This window comes from Symphalangus syndactylus, chromosome 12 (assembly GCF_028878055.3).
Source record: "Symphalangus syndactylus isolate Jambi chromosome 12, NHGRI_mSymSyn1-v2.1_pri, whole genome shotgun sequence".
In the NCBI taxonomy this organism is placed as follows: Eukaryota; Metazoa; Chordata; class Mammalia; order Primates; family Hylobatidae; genus Symphalangus; species Symphalangus syndactylus.
Window position 1 is genome coordinate 129,846,617 of NC_072441.2, and position 27,835 is coordinate 129,874,451.

The 27,835-nt window shown below is 37.3% G+C and overlaps 1 protein-coding gene across 1 annotated transcript in view; it reads left to right on the plus strand.

The window, feature by feature from the left end:
• The window catches only part of LOC129468951 (selection and upkeep of intraepithelial T-cells protein 1-like), a 79,677-nt gene that overhangs the window by 20,801 nt on the left and 31,041 nt on the right, over positions 1-27,835 (plus strand). The window contains 3 exon segments of the mRNA XM_055254997.1: positions 1,806-1,871; positions 1,874-1,912; positions 4,048-4,155. Coding sequence (XP_055110972.1) covers positions 1,806-1,871; positions 1,874-1,912; positions 4,048-4,155 — 213 coding nt within the window.

Consider the following 27,835-nt stretch of genomic DNA (forward strand, 5'->3'; position numbering starts at 1 on the left):
AAATAGCGTTAGCTCTACCTTTAAAATAGATTCAGCATCTCATCACTTGTCACCAACTTACTACTGCTATCCAAGTCTAAGACACTATCACCCACGGTCTCAACTTTGGCAATAGCATCCTAAATATCCTCTTATTTTTATTCTTGTCCACTATGGTACATTCTCAACATATAAATAGGAACCCTCTGTTCAAGACCCTGCAATTTTTCCCCATTGTTTTTCAGAGTAAAATGCCCTTCAATATCCTGCATTATCCCTGTCCCCATTACCTATCTGACCTCATATCCTAACACCCTCCTTTGCGCACCCTACTCTAGTCACACAGACTTCCTTGCTGTTCCTAAACCTGCAAGACATGCTCCTACCTTGGAGGCTTAGCTCTAGTTGGTCCCTCTTCCTGGAATGCTCTAACTTCCCCTATGTCCTTCCAGTCTCTTCTCAACTCAACCTCCCTAATAAAGAGTACCTTGACAAACCAGCTCGAAAAAAATGCCACCTGCCCCCAAATTACTTGATTCCCTCCCTCCTTAACTTCCTTAATTTTTCTTTTTTCCATGTTATTTTCACCATTTAGCCCACCATACAACCTATTTATTATGTTTATTGTCACTTATCTGTTTCCCTGTCTGAAACATGAAGATACAAATCTTTGTCAGTTTTATAAACTAATACACTCCAACTGCTTCAAACATTGCATGGCACATAGCAGGACTGCAATAAATCATTGATACTTGAATGACAGAAATACAGCCTAGTAAGTGTCTTATAAACTGTCAAGTAAATATGAATGTGTTAGTGTATTCCATGAAATTAATGTTAGAGTCACATGCTGAAAGGGATATTACCACTTACAGGAATGACTTCCCTAACAATTTTAGCAATTTACTACATTCATACATTTTTGTTTTTCTCATTTGATTTTCCAGGAAAAAAAAGCTTCATATTATGGTTGTGTCAGAAACAGCAATACAAACAGTTACAGGGAATAAAGGAGGACTAAACTACATACCTTCCTTCCCCCAAGTTCATAGTAGGATATATATGAATAAAACGAACAAAGAAAAAGGCAGGGCTGGGGGAAGCCCTGCTGATTTATTTACAACTTTAGTGAAAAATGCTTATATGCACTTTAAAAAATGATGATTTAACAGAATTATAATTAGCACAAACTTTGAGCATGAGTTACAGTCCTGGGAATACAGACATCTCAGGGAAATCTTATCTGTATTCACTGAATGTCAAAAAACATGGAAGAGGCCAGGTATAATGGCTCATGCCTGTAATCACAGCACTTTGAAAGGCCTAGCAGCCGGGATGCCTTGAGCTCAGGAGTTTGAAACCAGCCTAGGCAACATAGCAAGACCTTGTCTCTGTGAAAAATTAAAAAATAAAAAATTAGTTGGGCATGATGGCATGTGCCTGTAGTCTCAGATACTCAGGAGGCTGATGTGAGAGGATCATTTGAACCAGGGAGGTTGAGGATGCAGTGAGCAGTGATTATGACACTGCAATCCAGCCTTAATGATATAGCAAGATTCTGTCACAAACAAACAAACAGAAAACATGGGAGAGCAGCCTTCACTCACCTTTGCTCCATCTTCAAACTAACTCACATTCAGTTCTTCCCTACTCCAGATCCTATCCCATTTTTCATGTGCACGATTATAATTAATTTCCCAAATTGGCCATGGTTTACATTTGAAGGTGATAGGTATTAAGCAGAAGCATGCTTTGGATGAATCATCATTCCTAGTTTGGTGGGTTCAAGTTTCCTAAGTGGTAAGATTTGTGACTCCCTATTTCAGATAAACTGTTTCCATGGAATTCTATCTGGATACTGATTCTGGTTGCAATCTTGGCTGTTCTGCTGTTCTTATGTTGCCAAGTGTTGAACTACAGCAAAGAGAGCAACGTAAGTTGGCTTGAAGGATGAGAGATGCTAATGGGAGTGGGGAAGGTAAAGCTGCATGACCCATAATTCTCAGGTCTGTCTGTCTCAGGAAGTTCTGAACTCTTCCATGTATGTTAAACATATGCTCTCCACCCATTCCTTGATCCTACATACTGTTCTTTTTTGCTGCTAGAGCTGTTGACAATGCTGTTATCTGAAAGTGTGACCTTTTTGTAGCTCGACCAAGTTGAAACCCATTGTCCTTATGGTGACAGATTTTTCAAACAACCTGGGAAAGCTTTTTAACATTTAACACCTAACAAAATTTACACATATTTCTCACTTGAATTCTTATAGGGACCACTGACCCTTCAGGGCATAAAATAAAGTTTTAATTGCACAGCATCAGGAAAATATACCACATAGGGAGAGTTACACTAGCTGCAACACCAGGTGGTTTACTTTTCCTTAAACAAAAAGTTTTCATTCATTCTCAACCACGGTGTTGGGGGCGGGGACTGGGGGAACTTGCACGATAAGCAAGAAAATTTAAGACACCAAAAAATAGCTGTTCATGATTTTGGGTTGTGCTCAATTTAAGAAGCTTCAGACTCACAGATCTCTTCTGGCAGAGCTCTGTGTTTCAAGAGTACAGTCTCCTGTGCTCTCCCCCTGCTTTTCACCAGGCTCCTGCGCCACCTCCCACCACGTGTAGTTCTGCTGTCAGAACTTGGTCTTGGTCTTCCTAAATCTCTCTCCACTTCTTGGATTTTCCGTTTACATTTGCAGCTGCTGTTCTGGCCTGAACGCTGTTATCTGACCCTCAGAACTGCCATTTTCCACCACTGTGGTTGTGGGGTTTGGGGAAGACACCACTTCACCAGAAAGCCACCAGTTCACAACATTCACCTCTGCTAGCTGCTGTTTTGCAAAACAAACTGTACTGTAGCTTCTATCGGCTTAGTCACACTATCCAAGTTTTTAGAGATTTGTTTTTTTCTAATGTTCCTGCTTCAATACATCTTTTAATGCTTGTCCTTATTTAATACTGACCTGCTTCTCTGTATCTTACACTTAATTGAACATTCAGAGGTCACATGTGTAACAACTGACATTTCCCAGATAGCTCTTCAGAGATTAGCAGTCAGGAACGTTTCAAACTTGACCTTTGCCAAGCTGAGGGTGCCCAGTTATTCAACTGTTTCTCATGGGCATAATTTGAGTTTCTGAAAATCTCTTCAACTTTATCTAAAAGGTGTTGGTGAATCAGTTGGAATAAATAATTTTTAAGGATGCCGAGTTAGTTTTATAATAGCAATCATTACATCATCATTAGAGGCTAACATTTATTGTATTTTTACTACTGAAAAACTCCACACCAAGATTTACAGAAATTAGTGCATTTAACCTCCATAATACACTTTGAGTTAAATATTATTACCACTCCAATTTCTATATTATGAAAATAAACCTACCAACATTAACTATTGTACCTAAAATCACACAGCTAGTCATGGTAGGAAACAAGATCAATTATAAGCCATATGGACACTTGTATCCCATATTTTAACCACTAAGTTACACTGTGCCTATGCCACTCCAGTGGTGGAATGGTATCACTTGTGGTAGTAAGCCCCACACCATAGGCTATTTTATGGACACACTAGATAGCCAAATGATGTTGCTACAATGCATGCTAAAGAATATTTTTAATATTATGTTGTTGAAAACCCTTTCACTCATGAGAGTCGTATCTCCAAAGCTCATATGATCTTTTAGACAGTTCAGAGGTCTCCAGAACTATTGTACTCCCAGCCTCTTTCAAGCCCAGGTGAGATGATAACAATTGGAGCATAACTCCATCTAGTGCTCTAATGAGGCCCATTTACTGATGGGCTAGATGGAGAGAAAGATGAGTTGTTTTTCTCCAGACCTGTTTAGCCTCAACCCAAAACCTATCCCATCCTAGAAACAGCCATTCTTCTTGTCTCTGTCACCCGCAGCTCTCTGATCTTTAGACCTAAGCCTTAGCCCAAATCTAAATGAATTCGGGGGATGGCATCAAAACATACCTCTTGATTTCTTGACACATTGTGCCCCAATCTAAAGTGCCTCCACACCAATAACTAATAATTACAATATCTCTTCTTCTTCAGGTAACTGGTGTGACTGGAATCCTTCCTGCCTGATAGGCATTGGGATAGTCTTCTTTTCAATGTGTGTAATTGTTGGACTTATTTTCGGTTTGCGTCGCAGAAACAGAGGTATGTGGATTAAAAGGATGGGAACGTCCTGAAAATATCTCATTTCCTAAATGCCTATTCTCTGGTAAGACGTTTAGCCAAAGAGCAGTAATGCTTGTTTGAACTACAGGAATAATACCTACTTGGACCTCATGTCCTAGAGTTTGGAATCCAGCTTCCTAAAATTTGTGGGCTTAATGCTACAAACTGCTGATATTTCTATTCCTAGGAAAAGAAAATATCTCTTTTAGTTGATAGCTTTATTTTTGCCAAACATCGGCCATCACATCATCAAATAAATTAATTTTTTACCGTACTTTTAGCCTAGAAGGGGTAATAATTCAGTATTTCTTAAACTTTTTAGGTCATAGGTATTTTTTCAGATATCAGTGTAAATCACAAGACACTCCTCTCAAAATTATTCACATGTTCACACACATTTTGCTAAATTTCATGGTCTGCATGGACACCTGAAACTGATTCTTTTCCTTTTTGGTAAAATGGGAATGGTAATTGTGAAAATGTTGGGATAGCTGAACCCAACATGTCTGACATGTGCCCTTAGCTTTATCTTTGAGGTCTCTGTGGAAATGACATATGCAAGGCAATAATCAACCAGATAAAATAATTCTTCTTCTTCTTCATAAGCTGGAGCTATAGCCAGAAATCACAATTAGAAGTTATAAAGTAGGGCTGGCCTCTTCAGAGGGTTTTGTTCAATAGTTTTCTCCTGGGAAATGAAGACACAAATGGCCTTAAACCAAATTAGGGTTAAAGTGCTTTTTATATTTTACTCCAAAAATGTCCATACCTGAGCCAGTGAATATTTACTGTGTTAGTAGACTAAATTGCACATTCGCCTTTACCAGAAGAAAAGGAGCAAAGTGATTTGATATTAGTTAATATACATTACATGCTTATTATATGCTCTAAGAGTTGTATACAGATTAATATATTCAATCTTTAGTGAAAGAGATGTTATAGTTGACAAATTCTGGTACAAAAGGAAGCTAAATAACTTATCTAAGATGACACAGCTAAATAATGGCAGAGCTAGGATCCCAACTGAGGCACTTACATGCCTTCACCGTGTGTTTCAACAATCTTAGTATATGGTTTTAAGAGAAAATAGAAAAAAAGTATTATAAATGCATCATGAAATTGAGACATAATGCATTCTAAATCCAAGTCCTTGTCAATATATGTTTTACAGATATTTTCTTCCACTCTGTGGGATACATTCTCCCACAAAGTATTTTCAAAAGCAGAAAATTTTATTTTTTTGGTAAAATCTATGTAACATAAAATGTACTATTTTAGCCATTTTTAAGTGTACATTTTGGACACACAGAGTACATTCACATTGTTGTGCGCCCATCACCACCATTCACCTGATCTTTTCATCTTCCAAAACCAAAACTGTACACATCAAACAATAATTCCCCATTTGCCCCTCTCTCCAAGCCCTGGCAACCCACATTCTACTTTTGGTCTCTATGATTTTCAGTACTCTAAGTTACTCATATAAGTGGAATTACAGAAATATTTGCCTCTTTATAACAGACTTATTTCACTCAGCGTAATGTCCTCAATGCTCATTCATACTATAGCACATTGCAGAATTCCATTCCTTTTTAGACTAATATTCCATTTTACAAATATAGCACATTTTGCTTCTCCATTCATCCATCAATTTGGCATTTGTGTTGCTTCCATATCTCAGCTATTATGTATAATGCTACTATAAATAAGAGTACAAATATCTCCTCAAGATTTTGCTTTTAATTCCTTTTGGGTATATACCCAGAGTGGAACTGATGGCTCATATGGTAATTCTATTTTTAATTTTTTGAGGAACCACCATATGGTTTTCCCCAGTGGCTGTACCCTTTTACATTCCTACTAAAAGTGCACAAGAGTTTTCATTTCTTTATATATTTGCCAACGCTCGCAGGTATGTATGTATGTGTGTATGTATATATATAATATTGTATAGAGATAATATATTTATGAAATATATGTACACACATACACTATCCAAATACTTCCATTTGCATAGCATATGTGTGTATATATATAAAAACTATATATAAAATGTGTATTTATATAATACACACAAATATATATTATGTATGTGTAATATATTAATTATATATATTATCTAAATACATGTGGTTTGTCATTATAGTTTTTATTTGCATTTGCCTAATGATTGGCATATTGGGCATCTTTTCATGTACCTATTGGCTGCTTACATATATTCTTTGGAGAAATGTCTATTCAATTCATGTGCTCATTTTTGAAAAGGGTTGTGTGTCTTTTGTTGTTGACTTTTCAGATTTCTCAACATATTCTGGATATTAATTCCTTATCAGATGTAAGATTTTCAAATAATTTCTCCTATTGTGTGGTTGCATTTTTACTTGGTGAATGATGACTTTTTGAGGCACAATTTAAAGAATTTTTCATGCAGTCCAATGTCTGAATGTTTATTATTTCTTTCATTTTTGTTCTTTTGGTTTCATGTTAAAGAAATCATCATTAAATCCAAGCCAAGAAGCTTTTACCCTATGTTTTATTTTAACAATTGTCTTACTCTAAGCTTTTGATCTACTTTCTGTTAATTTTTGAATATGGTGTTATATAAGGGTCCAACTTCATTCTTCATGTGAATATCCAGTTTTTCCAGAATCATTTATTGAAATGACTCTCCTTTTCCCAGTGAATGCTCTTAACACCCATGTCAAAGATTTTTTAACCATTTTGTAAAGGTTTATTTCTGGGCTCTATTATATTCCAATGGTCTATGTTTCTTTTTCTATGTCAGTATCATGCTGTTTTGATTGCTGTAGCTTTGTAGTAGGTCTGGAATTAGAAAGTGTGAGTCTTCTGGCTTTGTTCTTTTACTTTTTAAAAATTGAATCCAATATATTACATTTTTATGGGGTACATGTGGTATTTTGTGCGTAATAATCAAGTCAGGGTTTGTGACAGGTCCATCACTTTGAGTATTTATCATTTGTATCTGTTGAGAACAATGTATCTCTTCTAGCTACTTTAAAACATACAATACATTGTTATTAACCCTACTCTGTAGTTGAGCAATAGAACTTACACCTTTTATTTATGAGCATGTGCGTGCCCATTAAGCTACCTCTCTTAATTCTCCTTTGAATCCCCTCATTCCAGCCTCTAGTATCTATCATTCTTCTCTCTACGTTTATAAGCAAACTTTTTTAGCTCCCACATATAAGTGAAAACATGCAATATTTGTCTTTCTGTGCCTGAGTTATTTCACTTAACATAATAACCTCCAGTTCCATACAACTTTCTGCAAATAACATGATTTTCTTCTTTTTAATTGCCAAACGCTATTCCATTGTGTATATGTACCACATTTTCTTTATCCATTCACTCACTGATGGACACTTAGGTTGATTATATATCTTTGCTATTGTGAATAGTGCTACAATAAATATACATGTATAGTTATTCCTTTGATATGCTGATTTCTATGCTTTTGTATAGATACCACATAGCAAAGTTGATGAATTTATTTTGTTTTTTTGAAAAATCTCCATACTGTTTTCCACAACGGTCATACTAATTTACATTCCCACCAACAACGTATGAGTTCTCTTTTCTCCACATCCTTATGAGCATCTGTTATTTATTTATTTATTTTACTTTTTAATAGTAGTCATTTTAAGTTGGGTAAGATGATCTCTCATTGTGGTTTTGATGTGCATTTCCTTGATGATTAGTGACGTTGAGCATTACTGATGAAAGACAAATAAATGGAAAGAAATCTCATGCTCATGGACTAGAAGAATTAATCTTGTTAAAATGACCATACTGCCCAAAGCAATGTATGAATTTGGTGCAATTCCTATCAAAATACCATTAACGTTTTTCACAAGAATGGAAGAAATAATTCTAAAATTTTCATGGAACCAAAAAAGAGCCAGCATAGCTAAAGCAATTGTGAGCAAAACAAACGAAACTGGAGGTATCACACTGCCTGACTTCAAAATATATTACAAGGACATAATAACCAAAATAGCTTGGTATTGGGATAAAAATATACACATCGACCAATGGAACAGAATAGAAAACTCAGAAATAAGTCTACTTACATACAGCCAACTGATTTTTGACAAAAGCACCAGGAACATACACTGGCAAAAGGACACCCTCTTAAAAACCAAATACCAATATGCAGAGGAATGAAACTGGACTGCTATCTCTTAACATGTACACAAATCAACTGAAGATGAAATGAAAGATGTAAATGTAAGACCTTAAATTATATTCTACAAGAAAACATAGGGGAAACACTTCACAACATTAGTCTAGGCAAATATTTTGACTATGATCTCAAAAGCACAGACAATTAAAATAAAAATAGGCAAATGGGACTATATTAAACTAAAAATCTCCCATGCCACAAAACAAACAATCAACAGAAGAAAGAAACAACATGTTGAGTGGGAGAAAATACTTGCAAACCGTTAATCCAACAAGAGACTAATATCCAGGATATACAATGAACTCAAGCAATTCTCCAATAATAATAACTATTATTACTATTATTTCACTAAAAAGTGGAAAAAGTCATGGCTAGACAATTCTCTTTTCTTTCTCCCAGGTTAAATTTTATGTTAGGTTTGGGAGTACATGTGAAGGCTTGTTACATGGGTAAACATGTGTCATTGGAGTTTATTGTACATATATCATCACCTGGATATCAAGCCCAGTACCCAGCCATTATCTTTCCTGCTCTTCTTCCTCCTCTCACCCTCCACCCTCAAGTAGACCCCATTATCTGTTGTTTCCTTCTTTGTGTTCATAAGTTCTTATCACTTAGCTCCCATTTATAAATAAAAACATGTGGTATTTGATTTCCTGTTCCTCCATTAGTTTACTAAGTATAATAGCCTCAAGCTTGATCCATGTTCCTGCAAAGGACATGATCTCACTCATTTTTTTGGCTGCACAGTATTCCATGGTGTATATGTACCACATTTTCTTTATCCAATCTGTCATTGATGGGCATTTAGGTTAATTCCATGTCTTTCCTATTGTGAATATCGTGGCAGTGAACATTCCTGTGCGTGTGTCTTTATGGTAGAATGATTTATATTCTTCTGGGTATATACCCAGTAATGGGATTTCTGAGTCTAATGGTAGTTCTTTTTTTTTTTTTTTTTTTTTTTTTTTTAGCTCTTTGAGGAATCACCATACTGCTTTCCACAATGCTTGAACTAATTTACCCTCCCACCACTCCCACCGACAGTGTGTAAATATTCCCTTTTCTCCACAACCTTGCCAGCATCTATTATTTTTTGACTTTTTTTTTATTATAGCCATTTTCTGACTGGTGTGAGATGGTATCTCATTGTGGTTTTGATTTGCATTTCTCTAAAAACTTAGTGATATTGAGCTTTTTGTTTTTCATATGCTTGTTAGCCACATGTATGCTTCTTTTGAGAAGGACATGTCCTTTCCCCACTTTTTAATTGAGTTGTTTGTTTTTCTCTTGTAAATTTAAGTTCCTTATAGACACTGCATAGTAGACCTTTGTCAGATGCATAGCTTGCAAATATTTTCTCTCATTCTGTAGGTTGTCTCTTCACTCTGTTGATAGTTTCTTTTGCTGTGCAGAAGCTCCTAAGTTTAATTAGATCCTACTTGGAAATTATTGCTTTTGTTACAATTGCTTTTGGTGTTTTTGTCATGAAATCTGTGCCTCCTCCAGTGTCCAGGATGGTAGTGCCTAGGTTGTCTTCTGGGGTTTTTATAATTTTGGATTTTACATTTAAGTCTTTAATCTATCTTGAGTTGAATTTTGTATATGGCATAAAGAAGGGGTCCAGCTTCAATCTTCTGCTAGCCAGTTATTCTAGCACCATTTATTGAATAAGGATACTTTTCCTCATTGCTTGCTTTTGTCAGTTTTGTTGAAGATCAGGGTGATCACAGATGTGTAACATTACTTCTGGGCTATTTTTCCTGTTATATTGGTCTATGTACCTGTTTTTATAGCAGTACTATGTTGTTTTGGTTACTGTAGCCTTGTAGTATAATTTGAAGTCGGGTAATATAATGCCTCCAGTTTTGTTCTTGTTGCTTAGGATTGCCTTGGCCAATTGGGCTCTTTTTTGAATCCATATGGATTTTAAAATATTTTTTTCTAGCTCTGTGAAGAATAATGATGGTGTTTTGATGAAAATTGCATTGAATCTGTACATTTCATTGGACAGTGTAGCCATTTTAATTATATTGATTCTTCCTATCCATGAGCATGGAATTTTAAAAATTTGTTTGTGTCTTCTCTGATTTCTCTGAGTAGTTTTTTTGTAATTCTCATTGTAGAGATCTTTCATCTCCCTGGTGAGCTGTATTCCATTCTTTTTGTGGCAACTGTGAATGGGATTACCTTTCTGATTTGGTTCTTGGTTTGGCTGTTGGTGTAGAGGAATTCTAGTGACTGTTGTACATTGATTTGGTATCCTGTAACTTTGTTGAAGTTGTTCATCAGCTCAAAAAGCTTTTGGACCAAGATTGTGGGGTTTTCTAGATATAGAATCATGTCATTTGCAAACAGGGAGAGTTTGACTTCCTCTCTTTCTATATGGATGTGCTTTAGTTTTTTCTCTTGCCTGATTGCTCTGGCTAGGACTTCCAATGCCATGTTGAATAGAAATGGTGAGAGAGAGCATACTTACTTGTGCCAGTTTTCAAGGGGAATGTTCCTAGCTTTTGCTTATTCAGTATAATGTTGGCTTGGGTTTGTCATAGATGGCTCTTATTATTTTGAGGTATGTTTCTTCAATACCTAGTTTATTAAGAGTTTTTAAAATGATGCGTTGAATTTTACTGAAAGCCTTTTCTACATCTATTGAGATAATCATGTGGTTTTTGTCTTCAGTTCTGTTTATGTGATAAATCACATTTATTGATTTGTGTATGTTGAACCGATATTACATTCCAGGAGAAAAGCCTACTTGATCATGGTGGATAAGCTTTTTGATGTGCTGATGGATCCGATTTGCAGTATTTTCTTGAGGGTTTTTGACTCAATGTTAATAAAAGATATTGGCCTGGTCTGTTTTGTTGTTGTTGTGTCTCTGCCAGGTTTCAGTATCAAGATGATGCTGTCATTATAAAATGAGTTGGGGAGAGATCCCTCCTCCACAAGTTTTGCAATTGTTTCTGTAGGAATGGGGCCAGGTCTTTTTTGTACAGCTGGAAGAATTTGCTTGTGAATCCATCAGGCCCTGAGCTTTTTTTTGGTTGGTAGGCTATTTATTACTGATTCAATTTTGGAGTTCATTATCGATCTGTTCCGGGAATCAATTTCTTTCTGGCCCAGTCTTGAGTGGGTGTATGTGTCCAGAAATTTATTCATCTCTTCTAGGTTTTTTGTTTGTAAAGGTGCTCATAGTTTCTGATGGTTGTTTTTATTTATGTGGGGTCAGTAGTAACATTCCCTTTATCATTTTTAATTGTATTTGTTTGAATCTTCTCTATTTTCTTCTTTATTACTCTCTATAGTTAGTGGCCTACTTTATTATTTTGTTTAAAAAAACCCTCCTGATTCGTTGATGTTTGGAATGTTTTGTGGGTCTCTATTTCCTTCAGTTCAGCTCTGATTTTTGTTACTTCTCATCTTCTGCTAGCTTTGGGGTTGATTTGCTCTCGCTTCTCTAATTCTTTCAGTTGTAAAGTTAGGTTGTGAATTTAGATCTAACTTTTTGATGTGGGCATTTAGTGCTATGAATTTCCTTCTGAACACTGCCTTAGCTGCGTCCCAGAGATTCTGGTATGTTGTATCTCGGGTCTCATTCTCATTCAGGAGCATGTTGTTTAATTTCTATGTAATCACATGGTTTTGAGCAATTTTCAGTCCTAACTTCTATTTCTACTGTGCTGTGGCCCGAGAGTGTTTTTGGTATAATTTTTTTTTTTTACATTTGTTGAGGATGGTTTTATGTCCAATTATGTGGTCAATTTTAGAAAATGTGACATGTGGTGATGAGAAAAATGTATATTCTGCTGTTTTGTGGGGGAGAGTTCCGTAAAGGTCTATCAGATCCATTTAGTTCAATGTTGAGCTTAGTTCCTGAATATCCTTGTTAATTTTCTGCCTTGATGATCTAATACTTCAGTGAACTATTGAAGTCTCCCACTATTATTGTGTGGGAGCCTATGTCATTTTGTAAGTCTCTTAGAACTTCCTTTATGCATCTTAATGCTCCTGTGTTGATTCATATATGTTTATGATAGTTAGGTCTTCTTGTTGAATTGAACCCTGTACCATTTTTTTTAATGCCCTTCTTTGTCTTTTTGGTCTTACTGGTTTGAAATCTGTTTTGTCTGAAATTAGGCTTGCAACCTCTGCTTTTTTTCTGTTTTTCATTTGCTTGACAGATTTTCCTTCATCCCTTTATTTTTAGCTCATGAGTGTCATTACATGTGAGCTGGGTCTCTTGAAGACACCATAGCATTGGGTCTTGGTTCTTTATTCAGCTTGCTATTCTGTCCTTTTTAAGTGGGGACATTTAGCCTGTTTACATCAAGGATAGTATTGATATATTGAATTTGATCCTATCATTGTGCTGTTAGCTGATTATTATGTTGGCTTGTTTCTGTGGTTGTTTTACAGTGACTCTGGTCTTTGTGTTAAAGCGTGTTTTTGTATTAGCTGGTAGCAGTCTTTTCTTTCCATATTTAGTTGTCCTTTCAATGTCTTTTGTAAAGCAGGGCTGGTGATAATAAATTCTCTTAACATTTGTGTCTCTGAAAAGGATTTTATTTCTCTTTCACTTAGGAAGCTTAGCTGAACTGGACATGACATTCTTGAATGAAGATTTTTTTTTTAAGAATGTTGAATGTAGGCCCCCAATCTCTTCTGACTTGTAAGGTTTCAGCTGAGAGTTCTGCTATTAGCCTGATAATATTCCCTTTGTAGGTGACCTGCTCTCTCTCTAGCTGCCTTTATTTCTTTGATTTCAACCTTGAAAAATCTGATGATTATGTGTCTTAGTTATGATCTTCCTGTGTAGAATCTTAAAGGAGTTCTCTGTATTTCCTGATTTTGACTATTGTCTTCTCTAGCAAGGATGGGGAAGTTTTCACGAATGATATTCTAAAATATGTTTTCCAAGTTGTTTGCTTTCTCCTTCCCTTTTTCAGGATGCTAGTGATTCTCAGATTTGATCTCTAAATAATGCCATATTGCTTAGTTATTTTGCTTATTTCTTTTTATTGCTTTTCTTTATTTTTGTGTGTCTTATTTCAGATAACCAGTCTTCAAGTTCTGAGATTCTTTCCTCACCTTGGTTTATTCTACTGTTAATACTTGTGATTGCATCGTCAAATTCTTATATTGTGTTATTAAGCTCTGTCAGACCTGTTAGCTTCTTTTTTATACTGGCTAGTTCATCCTTCAACTCTGATATCCCTTTATTTGCCACTTTTTTTTTTTTTTTAGATTGGGCTTTACCATCCTTCTGAATCTCAATTATCTTTATTCCTATCCATATTCTGAATTCTATTTCTGTCATCCCAGCCAGTTCAGCCTGGTGAAGAACTCTTTTTTTCTTTTTCTTTTTTTTCTTTTTTTTGAGACGGAGTCTTGCTCTTTCACCCAGGCCAGACTACAGTGGCGCTATCTCGGCTCACTGCAAGTTCCACCTCCCAGGGTGAAGAACTCTTGTTGGAGACCTGGTGTTGGAGGGCATACAACACTCTGACCATTTGAGTTACTGGAGTTCTTGTGTTGGTTCTTTCTCACTCTGCCTGTGGGTGTTCCTTTGACTGCAATGTAGATTGAGTACAGTCAAGACTTCTTTTCTGGATGTTTTCACCGGACCAGGTCTTTTTGTAGGGTCTTTATTTGAAGCTGACTTATTACCTCTTATTTCAGAGTTGGGGAATATTAGCCAGGTATTTTTTTTTATTATACTTTAAGTTTTAGGGTACATGTGCACAATGTGCAGGTTTGTTACATATGTATACATGTGCCATGTTTTGATGTTGAAGCTTTGGGGTGTGATCCAGCAGGTGGCATGTAGGCTTACTGGTCAGTTGGTAGACTCTTTCTTGGCTGTGTGTCTCCCTCACGTTTCCTCACAGTTGCATCCTGAATGTCACCTCAGATGGAAAGGGAGGGTGTTGCAACAGCAGAGGAGATGCAAGAACAATGGTTTCCCTTTCAGTGCCTGCACCTTTTGATTAGAAGCAATGATGAGTGATCAGGCAACAGATCACCAATATTTAGAGGAAAGAGTTCTTTTTGCCTGCTGTGGCTGTTGCAATCTATGTGCAGGCTGCTCCAGGAGCACACATACAACTGTCTGCCAAGAGGATAGGGATAGGGAATGGGTTGCTGCTGTGCTAAAAGCTGAAATTGACTGTAATTAACTACAGTTTAGTATCCAAGACTTCCCCTGGTAGTTGCAAACTTTCAATACACTCCAGAGATTCCAAGTTTACATCACACAGATTCTGCTGATGTAATTTTTATTTACATGAGAAGGTTCCTTCTACTCTTTCATCTTTCCAGAATCTCCTCTATCAGCTTTTAATATGTTCTTTACACTGCAGTCAGAATAAGCCTCTATGTGTCTATAGGATCTTGGCACTTTGTTCAAAATACTTCAGTGAACTTCTGTTGTTCACACAGTGAGCTCATTGCTCATTGCTTAAGCTGGTTTTCAAAGCCCTAAATGGTCTGATCTTGATTATTTCTTACTGATACATTGGATAAATACTTCTGACCATAAATTCTTTTGAACATACAAACCTTAGGCAAATTAAACAGAGTTTAATTGAGTAAAGAACAATTCATCAGGCAAACTTCTAAACCATAATAAGTTCAGAGAGACCCAAGTGCTGCTGTTACTTGTGGAGGGTCTTGACTATGAGTCATCCAGGTTCTTGACTTATTGAACAAGGAACTGGACAAAACACAGAAACAAAGCAACGAAAGAACAAAGACGTGAATGCACAGATTTACTGAAGCAAAAGTACATGCCACAGAGAGTGGGAGCAGGCTTGAGCAAGAGGCTCAAGAGCCCCAGTTGCAATGTTCCTTGGGTTTTTATTAAGCTAGAAGAATTTGGTAACACCCCTAGGTACCTTTTAGAGGCTTCCAGTTGATTACACCTTATGCAAATGAAGGATTCACCTACAGCCAACCAGAGGCTGAAATGGGGGCTTGGCCCATGGCCAGTAAGAGGCTGAAGTTTTTCTTTAGTTTAATTCGAAGAAGCCAGCCATGGGTTGGCCTTAGGCTCCCTGTCTCCAGACTCTATTCTATCTCATTTCCCCCTGAGAGATGTGAGCCCCATACGTTTTTATGGGAGGCAGAGAGAACAATGGTCTTTCTTCTGTAACTGCTTCATGCTGATATGTATGCCAGCACTATCCATGCAAAACAGCAGACATAATGTGAAGCAATGTAAGCATGTACATTAAGGCTGGCTTCATGCTTAACTATATTAAAAAAGAATTGTCAAACTGCCAATGCATTTCTTTACAATATTTCTTATTTTAATTTACTTAAGACTCAGAGCTTTAACTATGAAAATGTTAATTAGACATACTCCTCCAATTCTCTATCAGGTTTTAGGCAGGCGGATCACGAGGTCAGCAGATTGAGACCATCCTGGCTAATACGGTGAAACACCGTCTCTACTAAAAAAAATACAAAAAAAAATTAGCCAGGTGTGGTGGCGGGTGCCTGTAGTCCCAGCTACTTGGGAGGCTGAGGCAGGAGAATGGCATGAACCCAGGAGGCGGAGTTTGCAGTGAGCTGAGATCGTGCCACTGCACTCCAGTCTGGGTGACAGAGCAAGACTCCATCTCAAAAAAAAAAAAGAATATTTTATTATCTAAAATGTTTCAACTTTTTAGTTTCTGTGTATGTGCATGAAGATAAACACACAGAAAAACAGAAAAAAAAACTATGTATGACATACAGATCATCTACAACATGCCTGAGCTTTCCATTAAGTCCCAGATTTCCTCTACTCCTCCTTCTCCTCCTTCTTCCTTCTTTCTTCTTCTTCTTCCCAGTCATTTTACTCCAGGACAAAAAAATCTACCATGGAAGATCCTTTCTCATACAAAATTATTAACTTTATATCCTTCCTTATAAAAAATACATCTTCATATAATAACTTTCTTCACATCTCTCTCCCTTACTTACAAGCTCCTTATTACTTTGTTTTCAAAACCTTTTTAAAGTCCGTAATTTTAATTAACCTTTTGATAACTTCTGAGTTACACAAAATTATTATTTTTTACTAATAACATAAATTTGGGCACATTTTATATACAGAATTATGTGTTAACTATAATTCTTATCCTTAGTAACATTAAATTTTAGTGAAACCTAAAAAGAAATCCTGGACTATCAGATATGATCATTTTTATAGATGAGAACAATTCCACAATTTTTAGAAACATATTTCCTCATATCACAATCCTTTTGAAATTGGAAATAACCCAGATATCCAATAAGCATAAAAATAATTTTAGAATTTTAATTTACACAAAAGTTCGCCTAAAACATTTATCCTATTTACCCGTACTCAATTTTTTTCATTTTTAACAGTTTATCTAGATTACTTCTGAAAACCGAGATACTAGACACCATCATTTAAGGTTAATTATTTTCTTGTTAACCACTTTTTTAAAGTAGCCAATGAACATCGTATGCTCACCTAAATAAAAGCCTCAAAGTTAAATATGTAGGTATTTTTGCTGATAACTCAAAAAATTTAGTTAACAACATTAAACTATTCTCATTTGTCAAAGAAGGCACACAAATCAAGATGATTTTGTTTTGGCTGAGTTAATAGGCTTATTATCTTCTATGCCAAACACTGACAACTCAAAATATCTAGCAAAGACAAATATAAAACCCAGAAAAAATGTATGTTTACAATTCTGAAGACATTTCTATTTTTATTTTACTGATAATTTTAAAACCAGCTTGTTCAGTAAAGATATACTTTACTGAAGATATACTTAAGATATACTTAAGTCATATGAACTTGAAAATTGCTTGCACTTATTTACTTAGTTTATGAGCGCTATTCTGCTTACAAGCCAATTTGGTAGCCACAACAATAAGTGTACGTACAAATAAACACATCTAGACATGTATACACCCACAAAAATGAAGATCCAGTAGCTTTTGCCTTGGAACTTTAGCCATAAGATAACAACACAACCTCACCAGTTTTACATGGTTACACTTTGTTTGTCCCAATAGGTAATCCCACAGAGACTGTGAATCAAAATTTTAGGTAAAGCAGCTTCTATGAAAGTTTGATTTTTAAAGGCCAAACCTCCCTAGACTCCAAAGAACACTGAGGACCAACAGCACCAAAAGAGAGCATCACAGTTGCATAGGGTGTAACTCTATGCACAGCCTGACCCTGCTTAGAACAGCAGCACAAAAGTCTGGATATGCGCAACTTCATTCCACTTTGCCATTCAACAGCAAACTCCAGATTCCAAACAATATTGAAGCCAAACAGTACTACAAAAGAGTATCAAGCATTTCCTCCTCAGATTATCAGGGTCAAACTGATTCCAATGGCTGAGGATGCAGCCAAGTGCGGAATCAGGTAGAATAGATGCAGTGTTTCCCATAATGGTAAGGAATAAAAAAGATTCTAAGAAAAAAAGCCTAAGGAGGGCTTATTTATTGACCCAAAGTTTCTGCCTGGGGTGTCCCTCTGGGGAAGTCTTTGGTTTCACATTGGACCCCCAGGTGTACCCTTTTAGGGTCCCATCTTAGATTTTCAGATGTCTCTGACCTTAGGTGGGCAACAGCACCACTTTGTATGTTTTCCCTTCAGAGGCAATGGCCAACTATGATCTTTCCTTTGGTTCCTGGATGTAATCTCTGGCCTTTAACATCCCACCAATTTAGATGGGCCACATCTTCTGGCATTTTTTTGCAGGACTAAGGAGGTTCCCAAACATCACACAGTTAACAGTACCAAGGTTTGTGGGGTGTCTCCATGAAGGAAGATTCCCGAGGTTATATCAACAATTGGGGTTGAGAATTTATTTGGGGTCCATGGCAAGCAAATTGATGCTGAAGCAATGTCCATCAAGCTTGGGGTCCCGTCAATGGAGGTTCAAGATGTAGAACATATTCTAATGCTTGCGGGCCCCAAAGGCCCTCAGCCAGTTGAATAGATCAAGTAGAAGGGAGGTCTAAGAAACATTATCTTTTGCTGTTATGGGCTAACTCTATAAACAATTTAGCATAAGAAAAGAGAATTTAAGTTGCCTGAAACATGTGTGAGTTCACCCTGGATGAGCTGCTACCCCCATTGCCTCACCCAGGAAGCATAAGGGGTTGGAGATTTCCCTTTCCTAGCCAAGGGAAGCCATGACAGACGGTACCTGGAAAATCGGGACACTCCTATCCTAATACTGCACTTTTCCAACAGTCTTAGCAAACGGCACACCAGGAGATTATATCCCATGCCTGGCTCAGTGGGTCTCATGCACACGGAGCCTTGCTCACTGCTAGGACTGCTAGCGCAGCAGTCTGAGATCGAACTGCGAGGCAGCAGCAAGTCTAGGGGAGGGGCGTCTGCCATTGCTGAGGCTTGAGTAGGTAAACAAAGTGGCTGGGAAACTCAAACTGTGTGGAGCCTATCGCAGCTCAATGAGGCCTGCCTGCCTCTGTAGACTCCACTTCTAGGGGCAGGGCATAGCTGAACAAAAGGCAGCAGAAACTTCTGCAGACTTAAACGTCCCTGTCTGACAGCTTTGAAGAGAGCAGTGGTTCTCCCAGCATGGAGTTTGAGCTCTGAGAATGGACAGACTGCCTCTTCAAGTGGGTCCCTGACCCCCAAGTAGCCTAACTGGGAGGCACCTCCCAGTAGGGGCCAACTGACACCTCACACGGCTGGGACGAAGCTTCCAGAGGAACAGTCAGGCAGCAACATTTGCTGTTCTGCAATATTTGCTGTTCTGCAGCCTCCGCTGGTGATACCCAGGCAAGAATTTTCTGCAGCCTCCGCTGGTGATACTAGGCAAGAATTTTCAACCCAGAATTTCATATCCAGCCAAACTAAGCTTCATAAGTGAAGGAGAAATAAAATCCTTTACAGAGAAGCAATGCGGAGAGATTTTGTCACCAGCAAGCCTCCCTTACAAGAGCTCCTGAAGGAAGCACTAAACATGGAAAGGAACAACCAGTACCAGCCACTGCAAAAACATACCAAATTGTAAAGACCATCCATGCTAGGAAGAAGCTGCATCAACTAACGGGCAAAATAACCAGCTTACATCATAATGACAGGATCAAATTCACACATAACAATATTAACCTTAACTGTAAATGGGCTAAATGCCCTAATTAAAAGACACAGACTGGCAAATTGGATAGAGAGTCAAGACCCACCAGTGTGCTGTATTCAGGAGACCCATCTCATGTGCAGAGACATACATAGGCTCAAAATAAAGGGATGGAGGAAGATCTACAAAGCAAATGGAAAACAAAAAAAAGCAGGGGTTGCAATCCTAGTCTCTGATAAAACAGACTTTAAACCAACAAAGATCAAAAGAGACAACAAAGGCCATTACATAATAGTAAAAGGATGAATTCAACAAGAAGAGCTAACTCTCACAAATATATATGCACCCAATACAGGAGCACCCAGATTCATAAAGCAAGTCCTCAGAGACCTACAAAGAGACTTAGAATCCCACACAATAATAATGGGAGACTTTAACACCCCACTATCAACATTAGACAGATCAATGAGACAGAAAGTTAACAAGGATATCCAGGACTTGAACTCAGCTGTGCACCAAGTGGACCTAATAGACATCTATAGAACTCTCCACCCCAAATCAACAGAATATACATTCTTGTCAGCACCACATTGAACTTATTCCAAAATTGACCACATAGTTGGAAGTAAAGCACTCCTCAGCAAATGTAAAAGAACAGAAATCACAACAAACTGTCTCTCAAACCACAGTGCAATCAAATTAGAACTCAGGATTAAGAAACTCACTCAAAACTGCACAACTACATGGAAACTGAATAACTTGCTCCTGAACGATCACTGGGTAAATAACAAACTCAAGGCAGAAATAAATAAGTTCATTGAAACCAATGAAAACAAACACACAAAGTACCAGAATCTCTGCGACACAGCTAAAGCAGGGTTTAGAGGGAAATTTATAACACTAAAGGCCCACAAGAGAAAGCAGGAAAGATCTAAAATCGAAACCCTAACATCACAATTAAAAGAACTAGCGAAGCAAGAGCAAACAAATTCAAAAGCTAGCAGAAGACAAGAAATAACTACAATCAAAGCAGAACTGAAGGAGATAGAGACATGAAAAACCCTCCAAAAAATCAATGAATCCAGGAGCTGGATTTTTTGAAAAGATCAACAAAATAGATAGACCACTATCCAGATTAATAAAGAAGAAAAGAAAGAAGAATCTAATAGATGCAATAAAAAAATAGTATTGGAAGTTCTGACCAGGGCAATCAGGCAAGAGAAATAAATAAAGGGTATTCAAGTAGGAAGAGAGAAACTCCAATTGTCTCTGTTTGCAGATGACATGATTACATATTTAGAAAACCCCATCGTCTCAGCCCAAAATCTCCTTCAACTGATAAGCAACTTCTGCAGTCTCAGGATACAAAATCAATGTGCAAAAATCACAAGCATTCCTATACACCAATAATAGACAAACAGAGAGCCAAATCATGAGTGAACTCCCATTCACAATTGCTACAAAGAGAATAAAATACCTAGGAGTACAACTTACAAAGGATATGAAGGACCTCTTTAAGGAGAACTGCAAATCACTGCTCTAGGAAATAAGACAGGACACAAACAAATGGAAAAACATTCCATGCTTATGGATAGGAAGAATCAATATCATGAAAATGGCCATACTGCCCAAAGTAATTTATAAATTCGGCATTATCCCCAATAAGCTACCATTGACATTCTTCACAGAATTAAAAAAATCTAATTTAAATTTCATACAGAACCTGAAAAGAGCCCGCATAGCCAAAACAATCCTAAGCAAAAATGACAAAGCTGGAGGCATCATGCTACCTGACTTCAAACTATACCACAGGGCAACAGTAAGCAAAACACCATGGTACTGGTACCAAAACAGATATATAGACCAATAGAACAGATCAGAGGCCTCAGAAATAACACTACACATTTACAACCATCTGATCTTTTACAACCTGACAAAAACAAGCAATGGGGAAAGGATTCCCTGTTTAATAAATTATGTTCAGAAAACTGGCTAGCCATATGCAGAAAACTGAAACTGGACCCCTTCCTTACACCTTATACAAAAACTAACTCAAGATGGATTAAAGACTTAAATGTAAGACCTAAAACCATGACAACTCTAGAAGAAAACCTAGGCAGTACCATTCAGGACGTAGGCATGGGCAAAGACTTCATGAATAAAACACCAAAAGCAATGGCAACAAAAGCCATAATTGACAAATGGGATCTAATTAAACTAAAGAGCTTCTGCATGGCAAAAGAAACTATCATCAGAGTGAACAGGTAACCTACAGAACGAAAGAAAATTTTTGCTATCTTTCCATCTGACAAAGGGCTAATATCCAGAATCTACAAAGAACTCAAACAAATTTACAAGAAAAAAAAATAACCCCATCAAAAGATGGACAAAGGATATGAACAAACACTTCCCAAAAGAAGACATTTATGCAGCCAACAAACATATGAAAAAAAGCTCATCATCACTTGTCATTAGAGAAATGCAAATCAAAACCACAGTGAGATACCATCTCATGCCAGTTAGAATGGCAATCATTAAAAAATCAGGAAACAACAGATGCTGGAGAGGTTGTGGAGAAATAGGAATGCTTTTACACTGTTGGTGGGACTGTAAATTAGTTCAAGCATTGTGGAAGACAGTGTGGTGATTCCTCAAGGATCTAGAACCAGAAATACCATTTGACCCAGCAATGCCATTACTAGGTATATACCCCAAAGGATTATAAATCATTCTACTCTAAAGACACATGCACACGTATGTTTACTGAAGCACTGTTCACAATAGCAAAGACTTGGAACCGACCCAAGTGCCCATCATTGATAGACTGGATAAAGAAAATGTGACACATATACACCATGGAATACCATGCAGCCATAAAAAAGGATGAATTCATGTCCTTGGAAGCTGGAAACCATTATTCTCAGCAAACTAACAGAAGAACAGAAAACCAAACACCACATGTTCTCACTCATAAGTGGGAGCTGAACAATGAGAACACATGGACATAGGGAGGGGAATATCACACACTGGGGCTTGTCAGAGGGTGGGCAGCTAGGGGAGTGACAGTATTAGGAGGAATAACTAATGTAGATGATGGGTTGATGGGTGCAGCAAAGAACCATGGCACACGTATACCTATGTAACAAACCTGCATGTTCTGCACATGTATCCCAGAACTTAAAGTATAATAAAAATAAATCTCAAAAAATTATTTAAGGCCGGGCACGGTGGCTCATGCCTGTAATCCCAGCACTTTGGGAGGCCGAGGTGGGCGGATCACGAGGTCAGGAGATTGAGACCATCTTGGCTAACACGGTGAAACCCTGTCTCTACTAAAAATACAAAAAATTAGCCAGGCATGGCAGTGTGCGCCTGTAGTCCCAGCTACTTGGGAGGCTGAGGCAGGAGAATGGTGTGAACCCCAGGGGGCGGAGCCTGCAGTGAGCCGAGATCACGCCACTGCACTCCAACCTGGTGACAGTGAGACTCTGTCTCAAAAAAAATAATAAAAAATAAAGATTTAAAAATCTAAAATTCATATGGAGCCCCCCAAAAATGCCCAATTAGCCAAAGCAATTCTAAGAAAAAAGAACAAAGCTGGAGGGATCCCATTTCCGGGCTTCAAATTATATTAAAAGGCTCTAGGAACCAAAAACACATGGTATTGGTATAAAAATAGACACATAAGTCAATGGAACAGAATAGAGAACACAGAAAAAGAGCTATATATTTACAGCCAATTGGTCTTTGACAAATTTGATAAGAACATATGCTGGGGAAAGGACACATTATTCGATCAATGGTACTTGGAAAATTAGATAGTCATACACAGAAAAATGAAACTGGACCCCTATCTCTCAACAGTAACACAAATTAACTCAAAATGGATTAAAGACCTAACCATAAAAGGCGAAACAATAAAAATCCTAGAATAATACCTAGAAAAAAACTCTACTAGACATTGGCCTAAGCAAAGAATTTTTGAGCAAGTCCTGAAAAGCAAATACAACAAAAACAAAAACAGACAAATGGGACTTTATTAAACTAAAGCTCTTCTGCCCAGCAAAAGAAATAATCAACAGAATAAAGACACAATCTGCAGGATGGGTCAAAATATTTGCAAACTATCCATGTGACAAGGGCCTAATATCCAGACTACATAAGGAACTCAAACAACTGAACAACAACTAAAACAATGAATGATATCATTAATAAGTGGCCAAAGGATATGAATAGATATTTTTCAAAAGAAGACACACAGGTATATGAAATAATACTCAGCATCAATAATCATCAGGGAAATGCAAATTAAAATTACAATGTTATATCATCTTGACCCTGTCAGAATAGCTATTACTACGCACTTTGGGAGGCTGAGGCAGGTGGATCACCTGATATCAGGAGCTTGAGACCAGCCTGCCCAACATGGCAAAACCCCATCTCTACTAAAAAATACAAAAATTAGCCAAGCATGGTAGTGCATGCCTGTAGTCCCAGCTGCTCAGGAGGCTGAGGCAGGAGAATTGCTTGACCCGAGAGGCAGAAGTTACAGTGAGACAAGATTGCCCCACTGCACTCCAGCCTGGGAGACAAAGCGACACTCATATGTTTATTGCTGTTCTATTCACAATAACCAAGGTATGGAATAAACCTAAGTGTCTATCAACAGATGATTGGAGAAATAAAATGTGGCATATATACACAATGGAACACTATTCAGCCATAAAAAATAATGAAATCATATTTTCTGTAGCAACATGAATGACACTGAAGGCTTTAGTGAAACGAGTCAGACACAGAAAGACAAATACCACATATTCTCACTTATAAGTGGGGGCTATTAATGAATAATGTATACCAATGGACATCAGGTATGGAATGATACACAATGGAGACTCAGAAGGGTGTGGGGGTTGGAGGGAGTGGATGATGATAAATCACTTAATGATTATGATGTACTTTATAAGGGTGATACCTTAAAACTCCTGACTTCACCACTATGAAATCTATGCATGTAACAAAATTGTACTTGTACTGAATAAATTTATACAAATAAAAAGAGATGCCTGATAATAAGACACTAATTGACCATAAAAATATATACTAGCCCATTAACATGAGCTGATGGGTTTGTCAGCTGGTCAGAATCTTTGCATAAATCAAGTTGAAAGGTTAGTAAATGAAGTCTGGGAAACGTGTTAATATAACTTTCAGAATGAGCACAAAGTATGATATAGTCATGAATTATTTACATCATTATACAAAGTTGCCTATTGGAGAGGAAGCTTTCTATGGTCGAATCACAAGGTGCCCCAACCTGTGAATGTCAGTCACTCTTTGAGCGACTCTGGTGCTTGTTTAATGGACTCATGTACAAAACAGCCATGGTGATGGGCTAGAGGTTATGCACGAGGTCAACAAAATGGATTTTCTCTTCCCACAGCTTCTCTGCCTACTGAAACAACTCATTACTCAAATGTCAATGATAGTGATTATACATTAAGCCCCAGATTGGCATGCATTCTCCACTGATTGATTATATTGGACCTCTTCCACCATAGAGAGAGAAGAGCATTTTTTTCCACTGGATTAGACAATTATCCTATATATGAATATGCCTTCCTTGGCTGCAGCACTTCTGCCAGCATCATCAAGCACAGACATATGACAACATTTGTATTGTCATTATGCTATTCTGTGCAAAATGGTTTCTGATCAAGGAACTAATTTTACCACAAAAAAAAGTACAGTGAAGACCTTCTACTTAGGGAATTGACCAATATTACTATATATATATATTTCTTTACATAGAAGCAGCTGCTCATCTAGATCATTGGAATATCCTACTAAAAACATGTTGGTAATTGAAAAGCACCATCTGCAAGGCTGCAAAAACCCCATAAAATGCAGTCCTTTATTTGGATCAATGACTTACATGTGGTGCTTTTTAGTTTCATGACCAAAATGCATAATTTCGAAACTAGAGAGATAAAAGTGGGAGTGGTTTCTTTTACTATCATATTCAACAATCTATTTATTATATACTCTCGTTTCTCATTCCCACGAGTCTGAGGTCTGTCAGTCTAAAAGGCTTCCCAAGAAAGGAGTGACTTCACATAAGTAGGCAACATCTGTCCTGGTGACATGGAAGTTGAGACTGCCACCTGGCCAAGTTAGGCTCCCAGTGCCACTGAATCAACTGGTCAATAAAAAGGGATTGATTCCAGCTATCAAGTGGAAATAAACACCATCAAAGTAGAGAGAATTATGCCTAAAATCTAAGGAGTTCTCTGAGAAACATGTAATTACTTCAAGTTCAGTAGTAAATATTAATTAAAGACCACAGGGATGCAATGAAAGCAGGGTCACTAAAGACTCAGATGCTTTAGGAATTCAGATTTGAGTCTTCTTACTAGACAAAAAAATAATCCCAACATAGAGAGGAATGGCTGAGGGAAAAGGGAATCTGGAGCAGGGAGTATTAAGTGTAGCTATTATTTATAGCTTTATAACTAGTTACTGAAAAGAGGACTGTAGCAGCTATGCCTGTTCTCCCTCTTGTTGAGGAGGAATTACAAGCATCTTCCACATAACCTTTTCTTGGGGGACTAAGTAAAAATAAAAATGTGTAGCTGAAACACGGGCAATCAGAGCTGATCAGAAATTTTGCTATTCTAAGAAACATGCTCCTTATAATATAGACGGATGTCCCCTAATAGAGTACAAATGTGTCTTTTCTGTAATAAACTGCCTCCACATCATCATACTGCAGTCCACTGACAGCCTCTGAAGAAGACAGCACTATAAATCTGAGGAAGATCAGTTTAAATGATGCTAATCGTAAGGAAAAATCAGGATGAATCATTGTCTCATTGTCTTAAGGAGAAATTAGTATCCTTTGCTCTTATCCCGAATGTGGACATACTTTCCCTAAGTTCCATTTCTGTTAGTAGCTACAACCAAGCTGACAAAAGAGAAGGCAAACTTATTTTCTTTATCTGCCTTTCCCAGGATCTATCTGCCTCTAAACTAATTATGAGACTCAAGATGTTTATCTTAATGAACTTTCCTAAAACTAGCCAGTAGCAAACTTCCCTTCTTGACACAAAAGAGAAGCCAATAAAATAGGAAAATAAGATTTTTTAAAATTACGGAATAGAACCTGGGACTGCCACTGCCCAATTGGAAGAGAAGTAATAGACTGATCGCCCAAATATGACTTAATCCAGATTTTTAACATGTTCTTGCTCCCTCCAATTTCTCAGAAACACCACCTTGGTAACTAGTGCTGCTGTGAGATGAGAAAAGAGCAGGACAGAACTGAAGTAACGACCAGCTCTCTCACAGTGAGTGATTCACATCAGCTTCAGTCAAGCCAAGGCAAGTCACTGCAGCAATAAACCAGTAGCATGAAAATCAAAGTATCATTGAAACTCCTAAGTGAAGGAAATCTCCTCTCAAAGATAACCTTACAAAATTCAATTTGGTACTTTCTACAGTTTTATTGAGGTATAATTGACAAAACCTGTGTATATTTAAGGTGTACAACTTGACATTCTGGTATACATATATACTATGGAATAATTATCACAAGCTAACTAACATGTAAATCACCTCAATCAATCCCCTCACATAGTTATCTTTTTCTTTTGGGTGAATAAAAACACATAAGAACTACCCTCTCAGCAAATTTCAAGTGTACAATACAGTATTGCTAACTATAGTTACATTGTTCTAAATCTTACTCATCTGGCATCACTGAAAATTTGTGCCCTTTGACCAACATCAACCCATTTGCTCCTCTTTCCAACCCCTGGCAAACACCATTCTACCCTCTGCCTCTGAGACAGCAAGATAGAGCTGAAGTAGCAACCAGCTCACTCACAGTGGGTGATTCACATCAGCAGCATCAAGACAAGACAAGGTAAGTTACTGCAGCAATAAACAGCAGCATGAACACCAAAGTATCAGTCAAACTCCTAAGTGAAGGAAATCCCCTCTCAAAGATCACCTTACAAAATTCAGTTTGATATGTCAAGCTTGAACATTTGAAATTACACATATAAATGTGATTATGCAGTATTTGTCTTTCTCTGACTGGCTTATTTCACTTAGCATAATGTCCTCCAGTTATTTGTCTTTCTCTGACTGGCTTATTTCACTTAGCATAATGTCCTCCAGTTTCATCCATGTTTCCACAAATGGCAGGATTTTTTTCTTTTTTAAGGCTGAATAATACTTCATTGTATATATACACCACATTTGCTTTCTCCATTCATTCATTGATGGACATTTAGATTTTTTTCCATATCTTGGCCACTGTGAATACTGCTGCAGTGAACATGGGGGTGCAAATATCTCT